The 17029-nt window shown below is 53.7% G+C and overlaps 1 protein-coding gene across 1 annotated transcript in view; it reads right to left on the bottom strand.

The window, feature by feature from the left end:
* Positions 1 to 1139: 1139 nt before the first annotated feature.
* Positions 1140 to 17029, bottom strand: part of LAMC3 (laminin subunit gamma 3) — a 67525-nt gene continuing 51635 nt past the window's right edge. Inside the window, exons 21-28 of the mRNA XM_019971030.2 lie at positions 16181 to 16315; positions 14518 to 14665; positions 12847 to 12996; positions 10270 to 10372; positions 7930 to 8129; positions 6517 to 6663; positions 6330 to 6429; positions 1140 to 2716 (exon numbers count right to left, since the gene is read on the bottom strand). Coding sequence (XP_019826589.2) covers positions 2466 to 2716; positions 6330 to 6429; positions 6517 to 6663; positions 7930 to 8129; positions 10270 to 10372; positions 12847 to 12996; positions 14518 to 14665; positions 16181 to 16315 — 1234 coding nt within the window. The 3' untranslated portion in view covers positions 1140 to 2465. The remainder of the gene's footprint in view (positions 2717 to 6329; positions 6430 to 6516; positions 6664 to 7929; positions 8130 to 10269; positions 10373 to 12846; positions 12997 to 14517; positions 14666 to 16180; positions 16316 to 17029) is intronic.

Below are 17029 nucleotides of genomic sequence, written 5' to 3'. Positions count from 1 at the left end.
AGTGGGTTGCCCTTCCCTTCGCCAGGGGCTCTTCCTGACCCAGGGATCGAACCTGGGTCTCCTGCACTGCAGGCAGATTCTTTACCATCTGAGCCACCAGGGAAGCTCAGAGAGACCCTTGTTATTCTGATCAGGAGTAGGGGAATGTGGTTGAGCTGGGTTGGTCTCTCATGGAAAGCTGGAATCAGGACAGTTTCTAGCCTGTCTCTGCCAAGCATCTGACCTGATGACAAGTCAACAGAGGGGCCACAGTGGGTCTGGGTGGAGGCGGTAGGGGTAGTGAGGACATTCTCTTCCATCAAAGCACAGGAAAAGCAAAGAAAGCTGCTTTGTGGAGAGGAAGAAAGTAAACGCAGAGAGAGCAGAGGCAGAGAACAAGGGGAGAGACAGAAAGGAGGGGAGAGGTAAGCCTCCAGCCCCTGGCCACAAACCCCCCTTTTCTGCTTAAACCAAAGCAGGAGGGGGGTGGTCCTTGTGGTCAAGAGCCCTGACTGAGCATGTGCCAGAATCCCACCCTCAACCTGGGTTCCCAGAGTGACCCGTGCAGGCCAGGCCCCCACCCTGCAAATGCTGGGCTGCTGCCCACTCTCCTGCCTGGAATGTTCCCTGCTGTCTCCCCACCCTTTGAGGCCTGGCCCCAAGCCCTCCTCTCCTCACTTGGGTCCCTCCCTGAGCCTTCCTGCACCACTGGACGCCGGTGTTGAGTTCCTTTCCTGCCTCAGTGTCTCCAGCCTGAGCCAGGGGTCAGCTGAGAACCTCTCTGCACCCCACCCCACATACTACCCCAGCCCCTGTGAAAGTGTGAAAGTGTTAGTCACTCAGCGGTGTCTGACCCCATGGAATTCTCCAGGCAAGAATACTGGAATGGGTAGCTATGGCCTTTTCCAGGGGATCTTCCTGACCCAGGGATCTAAGCTGGGTCTCCCGTATCACAAGTAATTTTTTTTACTGTCTGAGCCACCAGAGAAGCCCCCTCCCAGCCCCGAGACTTTGTCTAATAAGCCCCTTGGAGCAGAGAGGAGAGGGCAGATGGCTGGGGTCGCAGGACCCCTGCGGAGTCCCTGCGATGGGAAGACACTGGCAAAGCCGGTGGTCTCAGCTCTGCCATCGTCCTAGCCCCTCATGTAGACCGAGAGGCGTCACCGAATGTGCTGCCACTCACTCGCTGGGTGCACCCACAGCCCAGGCCCCTGCTGGACCAGTGGCATGCCACCAGCTAGTAAGGGAGTCCTTTATTACCGCGTTAAACAGAATTGGTTAAACAGAGTTGGTCTGAGCTGCTGCCTGTCGCCCCTGCTGGGGGCGGGGGAGGCAGGAAGGGCATTGGGAAGGGACTAGGCTCCTCCCTGTGCCAGGCGCCCACCCTCCCAGTGCCAGGGCCCTGCCATCTGCTGGAAGAGGGCCCGGGGAAGGGTAAGAGAGCCAGGAGGAGATGCCGAGACTCCTGGGCAGAGGTCGGCAGGGGGCCTGGCCGCATGGGGATTCCCCGGCATGACAGGGTAGAAAGGCAGCCAGGCCTCCCTGCCCAGCACCTGGCGGGGCCTGCCTTGTGGCAGGTGGGGCCGCAGGGCTGGGGGGCCAGTTTGGGAAGTATTGATCGGTCAAAGGCCAACCAGGGTTGGCAGGGTCACAAAGAGCTCCAAAACCCAGGCCCTCTCAGGCCATGAGACCCAGCTCTTTGGACAGGCCAGGACCCTTTAAAGGGTCATGACCCTAAAAGGGGCCGCGAGCCCAGGGTGGGCGGTTCCTTTAGTGAGTGCAACCCAGTCCCAGGATCTTGAGAAGGGAGGCACTCCTTGAAACCAACAACGAGGCCCCTTCCCAGGGTGGGCCACACCCCGGCCGGCCGGCCAAGCAAGCAGGCTGCCCTAGGGCCCCAGGAGCCCTGGGCCTCAGCTTCCTCTGATGAGAAGCCTTGGCATCTTGCATCTCTTGACCTGCCTGGTCCCTCGGCTGGGCTGTGTGTTCGTGGTGGATGACAGATAGGTCAGGGGTGGGGGCGCTACAGGACAGAGGGCAGGTTTGGAGCTGCGGGCTCCGGCTGAACCCGCCCTGGATCTCTGCAGATGGCCCCCGACTCAGCCTCCTGGGTCGTACCCTGCCCGGGTATGTCAGTGTCACAGGGTGTTCAGAGTCCAACGGGGAGGCGCAACACACGCGGATGGACTAGTTCATGTGTGTGCTGTGCACACTCGCAGGTGCCCACACGTACCTGTGCGTGTGCAGGCGTGTACGGCGAGGGAGTGCACGCTGTTGGGGGTGTGCACACCGTAGCCGCCTGGGTGAACTCTGAATGCACACTCACTCCTGCCGGAGGGGAGGGGGTGTGAGCACGGACTCGGGAGGGTGCCAGGCAGCAGGCTCTGGTGGGTGTGTCTGCACAGCGCACCTGCGGGGGTGTGCAGGCCCTGGGCCAGGGAGGGGGGCACCCCGGGGTCTGGGGGCACCTCAGGGCCCAGCAGCCCTCACTGCCAGCTGGCACAGCTCTCGGGCAGGCTGTGCAGGATGGCCTCCAAGTTCTGCTTGTCGGCGCGGATCTCTGAGAGGTCGTTCTCGAAGCTCTGGATCTGCAGCTCCTGCAGCTTGGACTCCTGCTCCAAGAGGCTCAGTTTCCCCTGCAGGGCCCCCGGGGGACCCAGCCGCAGCCTCAGACGCTCCAGTGCCCACTGGGTCTCGTTCAGGGCCCTGGCTGGGGCTCTGTGGGTGTCTAGCGACCCTGGACAGAAGAGCATAGACAGCCTCAGGGAGGGGGCTGGCTCCCCACCCCTGGAGGGCCCTCCCCAACCCCAAATTTTCAGGATGCCAACTGCCCCACCAGCTACCAGGAAAGCAAGAGCCCAAGAGGGCAGCGTGGTGAGGTAGGTGAGGGCCTGGGCTGGGTTTGTACCCCACCAAGCTTATGTGCTTAGAAAGCTGAGCGCAGAAGAATTGATGCTTTTGAACTGTGGTGTTGGAGAAGACTCTTGAGAGTCCCTTGGACTGCAAGGAGATCCAATCAGTCCATCCTAAAGGAGATCAGTCCTGGGTATTCATTGGAAGGACTGATGTTGAAGCTGAAGCTCCAGTACTTTGGCCACGTGATGCAAAGAGCTGACTCGTGTGAAAAGATCCTGATGCTGGGAAAGATTGAGGGCAGGAGGAGAAGGGGACGACAGAGGATGAGATGGTTGGATGGCATCACTGACTCAATGGACATGAGTTTGGGTAAACTCTGAGAGTTGGTGATGGATAGGGAGGCCTGGCGTGCTGTGGTTCATGGGGTCACAAAGAGTCGGACACGACTGAGCGATTGAACTGACTGACTGACTGAAGCTTATATGCCAACCTTGGAAGTTTTCCTCAGGTGGCATGGAGAAGCTGTTAAGCTTTGGTACTGGTATTACTTTTACTGTTAAAGAAGAGAAGACCTTGGGTGAGTCCTGAGCCCCGGTTTCCTCATCTACAAAGCAGTGTGTGTGACAGAGAGGTCCCCACGTGTCTGCTGGCTCCCCCAAGCGGTCGATTCGCTGAGAGCGAATGCTTATGGATGGATTTCACCTGGGATGCAGGGACACCAGGTGAAAAGAAAGGTCTCTGGCATGAGAATGAGGGGGCGTGGGACAGGAGGGGCTGCAGGCCTGGGAAGCGGGCAGTGGGGGTCTAGTCCTGGCCCTGGGGCCTGGATTAGCTCTGCTGCTTGGGGTGAAGGACTTCCCCCGGAGCCTCTCCAAGTGTGAAACGAGGTGGGTGGGGCCGGGTGCTCACCTAGGAACTTGGTGATGATGGTGGCATGGAATCCACCGGCTGTCTCCCCTGCCTGGGCTTTGTCAGCTTGTCATTAAGGTGACACTCAACAGGAAGACAGCTGAGCCAGGTGGGAGAGTGGTGGAGACAAGGAAACAAATTCTAAATGGCATTTTAAAAATTAATTAATCAGGCCGTGTCCGGTCTTAGTCGCAGCACGTGGGATTTTTCGATCTTCGTTTCGGCATGCAGGATCTTTAGTTGCGGCCACACAAACGCTTGGTTGCCGCCTGTGGGATCCAGTCCCCTGACTGGGGATTAAACTCAGGCCCCCTACGCACAGTCTTAGCCACTGGACGACCATAAAGGAAGTCCCCTAAATGGCTTTGAATCCCACAGGACCCCACAGGCTCCCGTGGCCCTGAGTTTCCTGGGCCACGAAGGCTGGGTTGGAGGGCAGGCAGCTGTAGCAGCTGAGCCCGGGCTGGGAAGACGCAGAGGGAAGATGCTCCCAGCAAAGACCCTCAGAGGCCCCACCATCCACCGGAAAGTCCAAACAGCCTGGCCTCGGAGAAGCATACAGCCTCCGCTCTGCCTGCCCAGCTGGATCTCCTGGGGGTGGGGACAGGGTCCAGGTGTGCGTGGTCACTCCTGCACCTCCGGGTCAACCCCAGTGCCAGCGTAAATGAGTGAATGACAACAGTGGTGAGAATGGCTTTACCCACACACAGCGTTTGATTCAGGCTGGGCTGAATCTTGTCCAGTGTGCTGAGTTCTTGTGGGTATAGACTCGTGGCTACAAGTGGACACACTCTGAGTCAAGTCAGACCTGAGCGTGACCCACTGACTGGCTGTGGAACCCCGGGCACGTTATTTAAATTCCCTGTGCTTCGGTTTCCTCATCTGCAGAATAGCAAGAGCATCAGGATCATTGGCTGGAAAGGTTCGAATGAGATCCGACCGTGTGTGCAAATAGCTGAGTGGGGGTCTGGTGTCCAGGCGAAATGCAGAACATGCTGATTTCCCTTTGGCTTATTGACAGTGAGAATTGAAATGCATGCTATCCCATGGACAAACCTTGAGGATGTCACACTGAGTGAAATAGACCAGGCACAAGAGGAAACACACTGTATGATTCCACTTAGGTGAGGTGCCTACAACGCCAAATTCACAGAGACAGATGGTGGAACAGGGGTTGCCAGGGGCTGGGGGTGGGGGACTGGGCTTTGTGTATAATGCAGACAGGCTTCATCTTGGCATGATGAAAAAGTTCTGGAGATGGGTGGTGGTGATGGGCCACATGGGAAGGTGAATGTTGTACCTAACGCCATTCAAATGTATGCTGAAAAATGGTTAAAACGGCAAATTTAATGTTTTGTGTGTTTTAAAACGGCATGCTGTTCACTTCAGCAGTGAAAATCGCTCAGTCGTGTCTGATTCTTTGTGACCCCATGGACTGTAGTCCATGGATTTCTCCAGGCCAGAATATTGGAGTGGGTAGCCTTTCCCTTCTCCAGGGGATCTTCCCAACCCAGGGATCAAACCCAGGTCTCCTGTATTGCAGGTGGATTCTATACCAGCTGAGCCACAAGGGAAGCCCAAGAATACTCAAATGGGTAGCTTATCCCTTCTCCAGAGGATCTTCCCGACCTAGGAATCGAACCAGGGCCTCCTGCATTGCAGGCAGATTCTTTACCAACTGAGCTACCAGCGAAGCCAACTGCTTCCCTGAAGTTCACTGAAGTTTAGCACTTCAGCCTAACTGCTATCAGGCAGTCGAGCCCCTCACCCCTGCTCGAGGGCTCCGCGTCCTGGGGGCTGTCCCCTTCATGATTTACTGACTCATCACAGTTCCCAGGTGGCACTAGCAGTAAAGAACCCACCTGCCAATGTAGGAGATGTAAGAGACGTGGGTTCGATCCCTGGGTTGGGAAGATCCCCTGGAGGAGGACATGGCAACCCACTCCAGTATTTTTGCCTGGAGAATCCCATGGACAGAGGAGCCTGGCAGGCTACAGTCCATGGGGTCACAAAGAGTTGGACACGACTGAAGCGACCGAGCACACAGGCACGCACACGCCACACTGTGTGGCAAGCACTCTGTAAATTACCCTCTGTGACCCCATTTCACAGACTGGGTGACTGAGGCTCAGAGAGGGTGAGTGATTTTCCTAAGATCTCACAGCCCAGGAAGGCAAAGTGCCAGACCCGAATCCTGGTCTATCTGATCCCAAGCCAGCAGCTGGTCCCCAGTGCTACGCTTGCTCTTGTGACATTCTCTCTCCTTCTCTGAGATCCTCAACCACTGAGGGCGGATCCAGTCACCTGGTGCCTACAGGTGTTGTGCAGGTAGTGAGTGTTCCCTCCTCCTGACTAGCAGCCCCTGGAGGCACAAAGTGAGCTTGTTTCTAGACCCCAACCCTGCCTTATGTGAGGGGGCCTGGAACAGTTACAAATGCTTGCAATTGACCACAAGGCTCAGGATGCGGGAAGCAATGGATAGAAGGGCTAGGAGACAACCTTCCCCTGGACTGGGCCTCACAGAAAGATCCCAGAGGTGTGCCAGGGACCCAGGGGGCCAGGGCCCGGCCGTGGGGTTTCCTTACCCAGCCTGGCGAGCAGCTCCAACAAGGCTTTGATGTCCTTCTCCAGAGAGGTGCGTGACTCCCGGATCTGCCGTTCCATCTGGCTCAGCCCGGCACCATCCTTTTGAGGGGCAGGGGGAAAGGAAAAGCTTGAGCGGCTCCCAGCTGGTTCCCGGAACCAGGAGGAAAAGGCATGGGGGTCTCGTACCCACTCAGCCGCCTCCAGCTCCTGTCTGTGTGCTTCTGAGGCCAGCAGCTGCCGGGAGGCCAGTCCGAGGGTCGCCCTCGTCTGGCTGGAGAGCCCGCTAGCCCGGCGGTGTTCCTGCTTCCCTGCCCTCAGCAAGGCCTTGGCGAGCTGTTGGTGGGAGGCAGCAGAGAGGGGAGGATGAGTGGAAGGAGTCCTTTTCCTTTTTTAAGTTTGTTTGTTTGTTTTTTTAATGTGGATCATTTTTTGAAGTCTTTATTAAATGTACTACAATATTGCTACTATTTTATGGATTTTTTTTTTTTATATTTTGGCTGCGAGACATGTGGGATCTTAGCCCCACACCCAGAGACTGAACCTCCCACCCCCTGTACTGGAAGGTGAAGTTTTAACCACTGGACTGCCAGGGAAGTCCCCAAGAGAGTCCTTTTAGAGGTAAAGGATATTAATGGTCATCATGCCAAGTGGTCATCACTTCACTTCATCACTTCACGATCATTTATTTGTTTGCTCATTCACTCATTCATTCAACAGGTATGTACCGGATGCTGGCACAGTGTAGGTTGCTGGACCCTACCCATCTGTCCTCTGAGGAGAAACTCCAGCTATTTCACAGATGGGGAATCAGAGCTGCAGAGGAGAGGAGCTGGCTGAAATCGAAACGACAGGACCAGAAACCAAGCCTGGGGGCGCCTGCAAATCCAGCACTTTCTCTAGGCAGCTGTGAAGGCAGTTTAGGGGACTTCCTTGGTGGCCCAGTGGTTAAGAATCTGCCTTGCAATAACAGGGGACACGGGTTCGATCCTCGGTCAGGAAACTGAGATCCCACAGGCCTCGGAGCAAATAAGTCCACACATCACGACTACTGAAGCCCGAGTGCCACAACTACAGAGTCTGTGCACCGCAATGAAAGATCCCGAGTGCTGCAACTAACACCCCATTCAGTCAAATTAATTAATTTTTTAAAAAGAATACACTTAAAAAAATAAAGGCAGTTCACTTGGGACCCAAGCAACAAAGCCAGTGAAGGTGCTGGGGAGACTCACATCAATTCAAATTTGGCCCCAATTAAACAAGAAAAGCCAAGAGGTTTAGGGAGTAGAGCCCAACACACCGAGGTATGAGTCCTGCTCATGTGATTGAAGCCACTGAACCAGGCTGGCCCCAGGGTCCCTTGCCCGTCCCATGGGGACTGCAGTGACATCTCTTTCATGCGAAATCAACAGGGTCACCCGTGTGAAGCTCCAGAGCTCAGAGCCTGGGAGCCCCTGGTAAGTGCAGAGTACTCAGCATTGCACACAGAAGGGAGCAAATGTGTGAGGGCAGCTGCCCCACAGAAGGGCACCTTCTCTATGCTACTCCTCCCCCAGGCCCAGAAGACACGGATGCCGCAGGAGTCACATCCCTGGCCCTGACCTTGGCACTGTCCTGGGCCAGCAGCTCGGCTTCCCTGCCCTTCTTCTTGGCCCTGGAGGAGACAGAAGCCGCATCTCCCAGCATCCTCTCTGCCTGCTTGGTCTTCTTTCTCGAGTCTGCAAGGATCCTGTCCTGGATGATAGCCGCCTTCCTCCTCAGCGCGGCCTGGTCCTTGGGCCGAGGAAACCTTGGCTTCATTCCTGTAAACCCAGCCGAGGCTGTGTCAGGAGGGCTGGGCTCACGCCTGGAGAGCCCGACAGGAGGTCCCCACCGGAAGCTGACCGTCCCCAGACCCTCGGACAATGTGAGCAGAGGAGTGAGACACACGAGATCTGTGTGTGTTACTTCTCAGGATCACCCAGGAAAAACCTAAATGAGACATAGTGCTCTGTGAGTGTAAAGATTGACGTGATACTATGATATCAGATTGGCCAAAAAGTTGGTTGCGTGAGTGTGTGCTCAGTCTTATCTGACTCTGTGACCCCATCGACTGTATGTAGCCTGCCCGGCTCCTCTGTCCATGGAATTTCCCAGGCAAAAATACTGGAGAGGGTTGAGATTTCCTCCTCCAGGGGATTTTCCTGACCCAGAGATCGAACCAAAGTCTCTTGAGTCTCCTACATTGGTAGGCGGATTCTGTACCACTGAACCAGTTGGGAGGATCTTGTTTTCGGTTATGGAATATCTTATGGAAAAACTCAAATGGACTTTTGGGCCAACTCTACTTACAAGTCACAGGATTACATGATGGTCAATGCCTGGGCCAGTGGAGATGGGAGCCACAGCCCAGTATATAGAAAGATCCATCCAGTTCTTTGTTTTTATGGACCACCCATTTCTACAAAGGCTTTGAGGCAGCTTATCATGATAGATCAACTGGACCATTAAAATGAAAAACCAAGGGCCATAGGTAACTTGGAGGATGAGGAAGAGTGAGAAGTGCCAGAAAACAGGACCATGCCAGTGCAGGGCCAGATGCTCTGTCCACCAGTTAGCCTCCTCGCAGCCAGGACAAAAGGGGAAATTCGACAATTCACACGGATTTTATTATCTAATAAAAGGCAGTGTCTCTCCATAGAGAAAGACTTCTCCCTTTCCTTTGAGATCAAATGCTAAGGGAAATTTATCCCAAGGGGTACTGATGATTGTAGTTGTTGCTCAGTTGCTAAGTCATGTCGGACCCTTTGCAACCCCATGGACTACAGCACGCCAGGCTCCTCTGTCTTCCACTGTCTCCTGGAGCTTGCTCACTCAAATTCATGTACACTGAGTGGGTGATACTATCTAACCATCTAACCATCTCATTCTGGGCCGCCCCCCATGGTAGACAAAGTAAAATTTTAAAAAGAATCAAGCCTTATAATTTTCAAGGACGTAATAGTACATAACCATTCTATGAGGATAATCCAAAGGTTAGATCTATTTTGCTTCTTGTACACAAAAAACCGGTGTTTCTTAAAGGGCACGCTGGGGAGTCCTAATTCTACAGGGTGTTGAGAAATGCTAGGGCATAATGTCAACTAAGTTTATATGAAGTGAACCCGAGGCACTTCCCTGGTGGTCGGTGGTTAAGAATCTGTGCTTCCACTGCAGGGGGCACAGTTTCAATCCCTGGTGGGGGAACTTATCCCGCATGCTCCATGGAGGCACGCCAATAAAAAGTGAACCTGTTTTTTTTATTGCAGGACTTCTCAGAGCCTTTAGTATTCTCAGGTGCACACTGCAAGGCCTCAGGGACATCTACAGCACGTTCCATTTCTTAAACTTATTTGAACACAAACCCTCTCTTGGCGGAACAGTTACAGGCTAAGGACTGTTCCACATTTCATGCAGCAGAATTTCCTTTCTTGGTCTACTCATCTGTAAAATGGGGGCACTTGGCCTCATTTTCCTAAAGTTCAAGAGAGACTTGGACTGGCATCAACCTACGCTCCCTTCTAAGGAGCAACACCGAATCCCTTCCCAGAGCCCCACTGGACACTGGACCAGGGCAGCCATTTTTGTACCAGGTAACTGAGCCAGAGTGGCCTGGATCAGGGACGGACAGCTGACGGCATCAGATTCTCTTCCCACCTGCTCTTGAGGGGTTCTGTGTGTGGTCTGGTGACGGATGGCCATGTGGGCAAGAACCGGGTGAGTGGTATGCGAGATGGGGAGGGACAAGCAGCGACAGGAAAGGGCGGTCCTGAGAGGCCCAGGGAACGGTCTCTTTGGCTCATGTTCACGTGACTGGACCTCTGGCCCCTGCAGCCAGGCCTGCCCAGGGTGAGGCCCTATCCCTGGTGTCTGTCATGCGCATTTGTGCATTGATGAGCCTGGGGCTAAGCAGGGCACACATACCTTCCACGTCAGCCAGCAGAGTCCTGGCTCCCATGACAGTCACCGTGGCAGCCTGGACAGATGAGGAAGCTCGGGTCAGGGCGGCTCTGGCTTCCTGGTGCAGCTGGAGAGAGATGGGAGAGGTTGGGCAGGTGGTGCTGGGGGTGTTCTGGGCAGAGCCAAGTCGGGTGGGCACCAAACCCAAATATACAAGGTCCCCAAAGGGCACCAAAACGGACACTGAATTCTACTGTTTACCAGGACTACCTGATTTGTCTTACTCTATCAATGTTAAACTTTGAATATCTCTCCCAAGAGCTTATCTGTCCCACAAAATCTTAAAGGAACACTGGAACCGAAGAACTAAAAAAAAAAGATGGATGACTGAAAGTTTCTTTTCAGAATGCTGCTGTATCTCAGCAAGAGGATGTGAAACAGAGAATCTGTTTCTTACACAACTTTTACTCCTAGGAAATTAGTTTCTTCCCCACTGTCACTAAATAAGGTGATGGTGGTGGTTTAGTTGCTAAGAGTCGTGTCCGAATCTTTGTGACCCCACGGACTGTTGCCCGCCAGACTCCTTCATCCATTGGATTTCCCAGGTAAGAATACCGGAGGGGGTTGCCATTTCCTTCTCCAGGGGATCTTCCTGACCCAGGGATCAAACCCGGGTCTCCTGCATTGTAGATGGTTTCTTTACTGACTGAGCTACCAAGGAAACCCACCACTAAATAAGGCTGGATACTCAAAAGAATACATATTTGATGGATGAATGGATACACAAAATGTGGTGTATCCACATGGTGGAATATTATTCAGGGCTTCTCTTGTGGCTCAGCTGGTAAAGAACCTGCCTGCAATGTGGGAGACCTGGGTTCAATCCCTGGGTTGGGAAGATCCCCTGGAGAAGGGAAAGGCTGTTCACTCCAGTATTCTGGCCTAGAGAAGTCCATGAACTGTATAGTCCATGGGGTTGCAAACAGTCAGACACGACTGAGTGACTTTCACACATCATCACATGTAAAAGAATGAAGTGCTGATATGTACCATAATGTAGATGAACCTGGACAATATTACGGTAAGCAAAAGCAGCCAGACACAAAGGGGCCCGTATCACGTGACTCCATTTGTATGAAACGTGCAGAGGAGGTAAATCTACAGAGACAGAAAGCAGACTGGTGGTTGCCGGGGGCTGGGGGAGGGAGGGCTGAGGAGTGACTGCTTGACGGGTATAAGTTTTCTCTTCCAGGGTTTCCTTCTGGGGTGATGAGTGTTTCCGAACTGAGAGGTGATGGTTGCACAACTTGGTGAGTGTGCTAAATGCCACTGTGTTGTACACTTTAAAATGGGTAATTTTAGGGAATTCCCTGGTGTTTCAGTTGTTAGGACTCCACCTTGCCATCGCAGGGGGCATGGGTTCAATCCCTGGTCAGGGAACTAAGATCTTGCATGCTGCACAGCCTGGCCAAAAAAAAAAAAAGAGTGGGGTAATTTTATGTCACATGAATTTTGGTCAATCAATCAATCAATCATGTGGGTTTGAAGAAGTACCAGATGCTGCCCAAGAGCCCTCATGTCTTAAGTCTTACTCCAAACGCCTGGCAGAGGCGTTCCTGGGAGAGGAAGGTGGGAGGCGCTGTGCTCGGGCTAGTCACTGCACACTGGGGTCTGGTCCTGACCCTACTGCAGCCTCATCTGCTCCCCGGACCAGGGGGATGGACTAGATCAACGAGTACCACCCCAGGAGACCCTAACACAGCACAGCTCACCCAGCGTGTGACAGGCACAAGGCCCAGCTCTTTGGATGCTGGCAGCAAGCTTCCCCCCTAGCCTTGTTTTTAAAAGGACAATAAAGATGTCTGTGGGATAAGCCACTGCTGGGATAAGTGGATGATGGATTTGAATAAAGTCTGTACATCAGGCTCATTGTGTAAATATCATGTTGATTTCCTTACTCTGATCTTTATAAGGTGGTTAGGTAAAATGCTAACAGAAGGGGAATCTGTGTGAAGGGTATAGGGGAATTCTTTGGACTTTCTTCACAACTTTTTTCTAAGTCTAAAATGATTTTCAGATGAAAAGTTAAAAAAAAACACACTTGAAGGGGTGCTTATACCTTAATAGTCTGGAAACCACTGGGTTGGGCTAAATTCACCCCATAATTCTTGAGTTCCCTGATTACTTAGCACCCCCTCCGCTTCGGGGCTGTCAACTGTGGGGTTGAACGCTGGAGTGATGTAGGTGTTCGCTAAAATATCTGGCAAGTGAACTAACGAATTCAAGACTGAATGAAGGAGACTCCTCCCAGACGTAATTAACACTGCGTAGGCTGGTAGGCACGGCCCTGGATGCTGCTGGTGCTCTGTCTGTCTAACCATCCTGCCTCCTCTCATACCTTCACTCCTTCTCAGGCAGTCAGGACCTCCTGCCTTGGCACATGCTAACTGAGGTTGTCTGGAGTTTGGCGGGGAGGTGCTGGAGGGGCAGAAAGAACTGCTCTGGTCTTTGCCCCCCCCTCCCCTGCTATCCCTGACCCCAGATCACGCCTGGGGCAGCCCCAACCTCCTCCAGGTGCTGCCTCAAAGCATGAGAGCCCACCTGCGTGAGGGGCTCCATCTCCTGCAGCACGGCCTGGGCGGTGGCCTGCAGGGACCCGGCAGCCTCGGTCACCATGTGCTCTCTCGATGTGACTGTCTTCTCCAGCGTCTGCACCTTCAGGCTCACGGCCTCGGCCTGGGACTTCTGAGGCTGCCGGGAGATGGAGGGCTCAGGCAAGAAAGGTTCAAGGGGCAGAAGGATGGGAGAAGCCCAGGGGCAGAGACGGTGGGGGTCAGGCTGCATGTGGACCCCCAAGACGAAGAGGAGCCAGGGCGAGAGAAGCCAGGCTGGGGAACCTGTCACTTGAGGCCTGATTCCAGCCCCAGCAATTTCTAGAAGCGTGGCCTCAGGCAACTCAGCTGACCTTCCTGACCTGTGTTTCCTCCCTCAGACTCCCTACTTGATTCTAAATTCCAGTCTGAATTAAATACACGGACTGGTCCATTGTAGGTGGTGGTGGTGGTTTAGTCGCCAAGTCGTGTCCGACTCTTGCGACAGCATGGGCTATACCCCTCCAGGCTCCTCTGTCCATGGGATTCTCTAGGCAAGAATACTGGAGTGGGTTGCCATTTCCTTCTCCAGGGGATCTTTCCAATCCAGGAATCCAGCCTGGATCTCCTGCACTGGAGACAGATTCTTTACCAACTGAGCTACAGGGGAAGCCACCAACTGTAGGTAGATTAGGATTCCTCATAATCTTATACCTGGAAACAGCCAGTCAGAGAAACACCCTCAATAGATCGTTTTCTTTTTCTATGGCAGAAATGAATCCTAGCTGAGCAGTGACTTCCTGGTTTTGTTTGTTTGAGGCAAGCAGAGTGATTCCTAGGAATGTTTGAGTATCTGAGGTAGGGCTCCTTTTAAGGATAAGGGGCCTGAAAACCAGTATCTAGTCCAATCCAACTGGCCCTTTGTCTAGCTTTACTCTGGGGAGGGGAAAGGTGTTAATGGAGAGGATCAATAACCTGTACTTCTGAACTCAGACTGTTCTGTGGGGACTGCTTCTTACCTAACACCTTTAGTAGTATCTGGAACAGCACTCAGAGCCAGACATATCACTACCCATGTTTTCCTTTTTTATACACAGCGGGAGAACCAAGGACCCTGAGCATTTAGCCTGGGGCCCGTCAGTCCCAACCAGCTGGGTCCCAGATACATTTCTATATGTTTAGTCTTTTTTTTTTTTAAGTTCAGCTCCCCAGTTTTGGGATTTCAGGATTACTGAGAAGTCATGATGAACTGATTTATCCAGAGGTGAGGCATGAATGCCCTCCCCGCCCGTGATGGATACAGCCCAGAAATAACCTAAAGGGTGAGCTCCATCCGACACAGTAACCGAGGCACAGAGGGGGAAGGGCTTTGGCCAAGGTCACAGACCTTGAGTGGTGGGGCTGGGATTTAACTCCATGTCTGTCTGGTGTCATTGCCAATGCCACGGTGACGGAGAAGGGACCTCAGCCTTAATATTATTTTCAATAATTAAGATTGGCTGAGCTCTGTGCCAGTCAGGCACTCTGCCAGGCCATGGAGGTGCCCTATCTTTTAATCAACCACTATTGAGCTAAAAATAAGCTACGTCATCTGCCTCGGCCAGGGCCACACTGGTTTCCCAGCCGCCACATTCTCCCCTATTCCCACCCAACGCGGAGCTCCAAGGACAGCCAAGCTGACCGGTGATGCTGGGGCGGAAGGTGAGGCCAGGTGCAGGGCCGCGGCCACGCCGGCTTGCTGCACAGCGGCCAGCACCCTCTCAGCTTCGGGCAGCGCCTCTGCCACAGCCGTGCCCAGCGCCTTCTGGGCCGCTTGTACCTCCTGGTACCTGGGGGGAGACAGAGGCAGGGTGGCTTGTGAGCGGGTGCAGGCTGTGCCTCCCGATCGCTGTCCCGGCCGCACCCCCTGCCCCCACTGGAATCCCTGATGGAAGAGGGCTCTGGCGACTTCCCGGGCAGAGCCACCATCTGTGGAGTGGGTACCCAGCAGCTGGCCTCAGAAGCTGGCTGCCACTTGGCAGCTTTCTAATGAATGAAAAGGCCACAGAGTCACTGCATTCTTGTTCCTTCATTCACTTAATTCAATCACGCTTTTCTGAAGGGGCTCCCGCTTGGTTTCCACTTGAGAGTCACACATTATGTGAATGTCTGGCTCCTCTAGATGAATCTCCAAGAGGAAAAGGCCTGGCACTGGCAGAGGGATAGCAGCCCAGGCCCTGACGCCCTTGGGTGACCTTGGGCATGCTGGTCTCCAGGTAAAGAGAGATTCCTGAGTCGCATGATCACTCTGGGGGCCTTTTTCCCCAAAGTGCTATAATCAGTCAACTAAGATAGCTTTCCGGTCCAGCTGTCCACATCCTGCCCCCCACCAGTTCCCCCAACCAAGGGTACTGCTGGAGTGGTCCACCCCTGAGAAAGAAAGTGTTAGTCACTCAGTTGTGCCCAACTCTTTGCAACCCCATGGACTGCAACCCACCAGGCTCCTCTGTACATGAGATTTTTTTCCAAGCAAGGATACTGGAATGGGTTGCCATTTCCTTCCCCAGGGGATCTTCCTGACCCAGGGATTGAACCTGGGTCTCCTGCACTGCAGCCAGATTCTTTACTGACTGAGCTATGAGGGAAGCCACGCCCTGAGGTCACGCCCATCCCTCATCCCTTTTTAGAGAACCAGTGCCCCTGCCTCTGGGAGTGAGTCATGTGATTTGCCCAGCCATACTGATTGGTTCAGGACGGGCCACCTGACTCAAGCTGGGCCAATCAGAGTCTTTCATCTAGGAAGTCCACTTGGGCTCAGTGAGACGTTGGTGGGTCTTCGCTGACCCTCTGAATGAGGGTGATAGGAGCGGGCCACTCCCTCCTCAGCAGAGAATCAGGGGCCAAAAAGAAAGCTAGTGCTTGAGAGGCACTCCCCAGGGGCCTGGGGTGGGGGTGGGGAAGTTGTGGGGGTGGGGTGGGGGAGGAGGCGCTGACCTGGACCCTCCTCCTTCACGTTTCTCGTCCCTTCTCTCCAGAGGCTGAGCTGCACCCCCAGGCGTGAGTGTGTGTGCTCAGTCATGTCCGACTCTTTGCCACCCCCAGGGACTATAGCCCTCCAGGCTTCTTTGTCCATGGGATTCCCCGGGCAAGAATACTAGAGGGGGTTGCCATTTCCTCCTCTAGGCATGAGTGGGTTCCTATAACTCACGACCAAGCAGACCCAAGACCCCAGGCATCCCACCCCACCCCAGGGAACATCAAGACTCAAGGGAAGGCAGGCATTTCTGGAACCACTGGCCTCTGGTCAGGCCCTGTGGGCTCTAGGAAGCCAACCCAGGCTCCGCCCCACACGTGGGAGGTCTCACCTGTCCTCCAGCTCCTGCTGGGCCTCCAGGGCCGCTCGGCCCTCCACCAGGCTCCAGAGAAGTGCATAGCTGGTGTTGGAGGCGAGCAGGGCCCTCCGAGCCGTGGCCTCAATCTTGGCAGCGGTGTCCCTGTGGCTGTGTGAAAATACCCACCTGACCATTACCAGGAGCTCACAGGGAGCGGGGCTTAGGTGCAAAGCCACACCCCCTGTGTGGGCCTCTCGCCATCCCACGCAGAGTGCAGCCATGGGGGCCAGGCTCCTTTACCCTTTGTGCCTGGCAGGCAGCGAAGACTTGATGGGAAGAGGACCCACGCCCCTTCTTCCTGTTATACTGGGCTTATGCCTGCTGTCCTGGCAAAATGTATAATGAGGCCTTTCATCACACGTAAAATCTCAGCTTGGACAACAGATTATATGGTCACCCTAATATAGACAGCACAGAAAAGAGTGGTCAAGACAGCCTGGGTTTGAATCCGGCTCTACCATTGCTAACCATTTGTTCTTAGGCAAGTCACTTCACCTCTCTGAGTCTCTTTGCTCATCCATAAAATGGACCTACCGTCCATAAAGTACAACCAAAGGGACACATTGTTTCAGACCTTGTGTCTTTAGGATCTTAAGCTGCTCCTTAAAGGCAGAGGATGAAACAATCCAAATATCCATCAATAGATGACTGGATAAACAAAATGTGACACATTCAAACCACGGAATAATACTATTTGGTTGTGAAAAAAAAAAAAAAAGAATGAAGTACTGACACAAGGTACAGTACCGATGAACCTTGAAAATTTACACTAAGTGAAAGAAGCCAGATACAAAAGACCACGTGTATGATTCCATTTGTATG

Source organism: Bos indicus, chromosome 11 (genome assembly GCF_029378745.1).
Source record: "Bos indicus isolate NIAB-ARS_2022 breed Sahiwal x Tharparkar chromosome 11, NIAB-ARS_B.indTharparkar_mat_pri_1.0, whole genome shotgun sequence".
NCBI classification, from domain to species: Eukaryota; Metazoa; Chordata; class Mammalia; order Artiodactyla; family Bovidae; genus Bos; species Bos indicus.
This window is presented reverse-complemented; position numbering and strand designations above follow the sequence as displayed.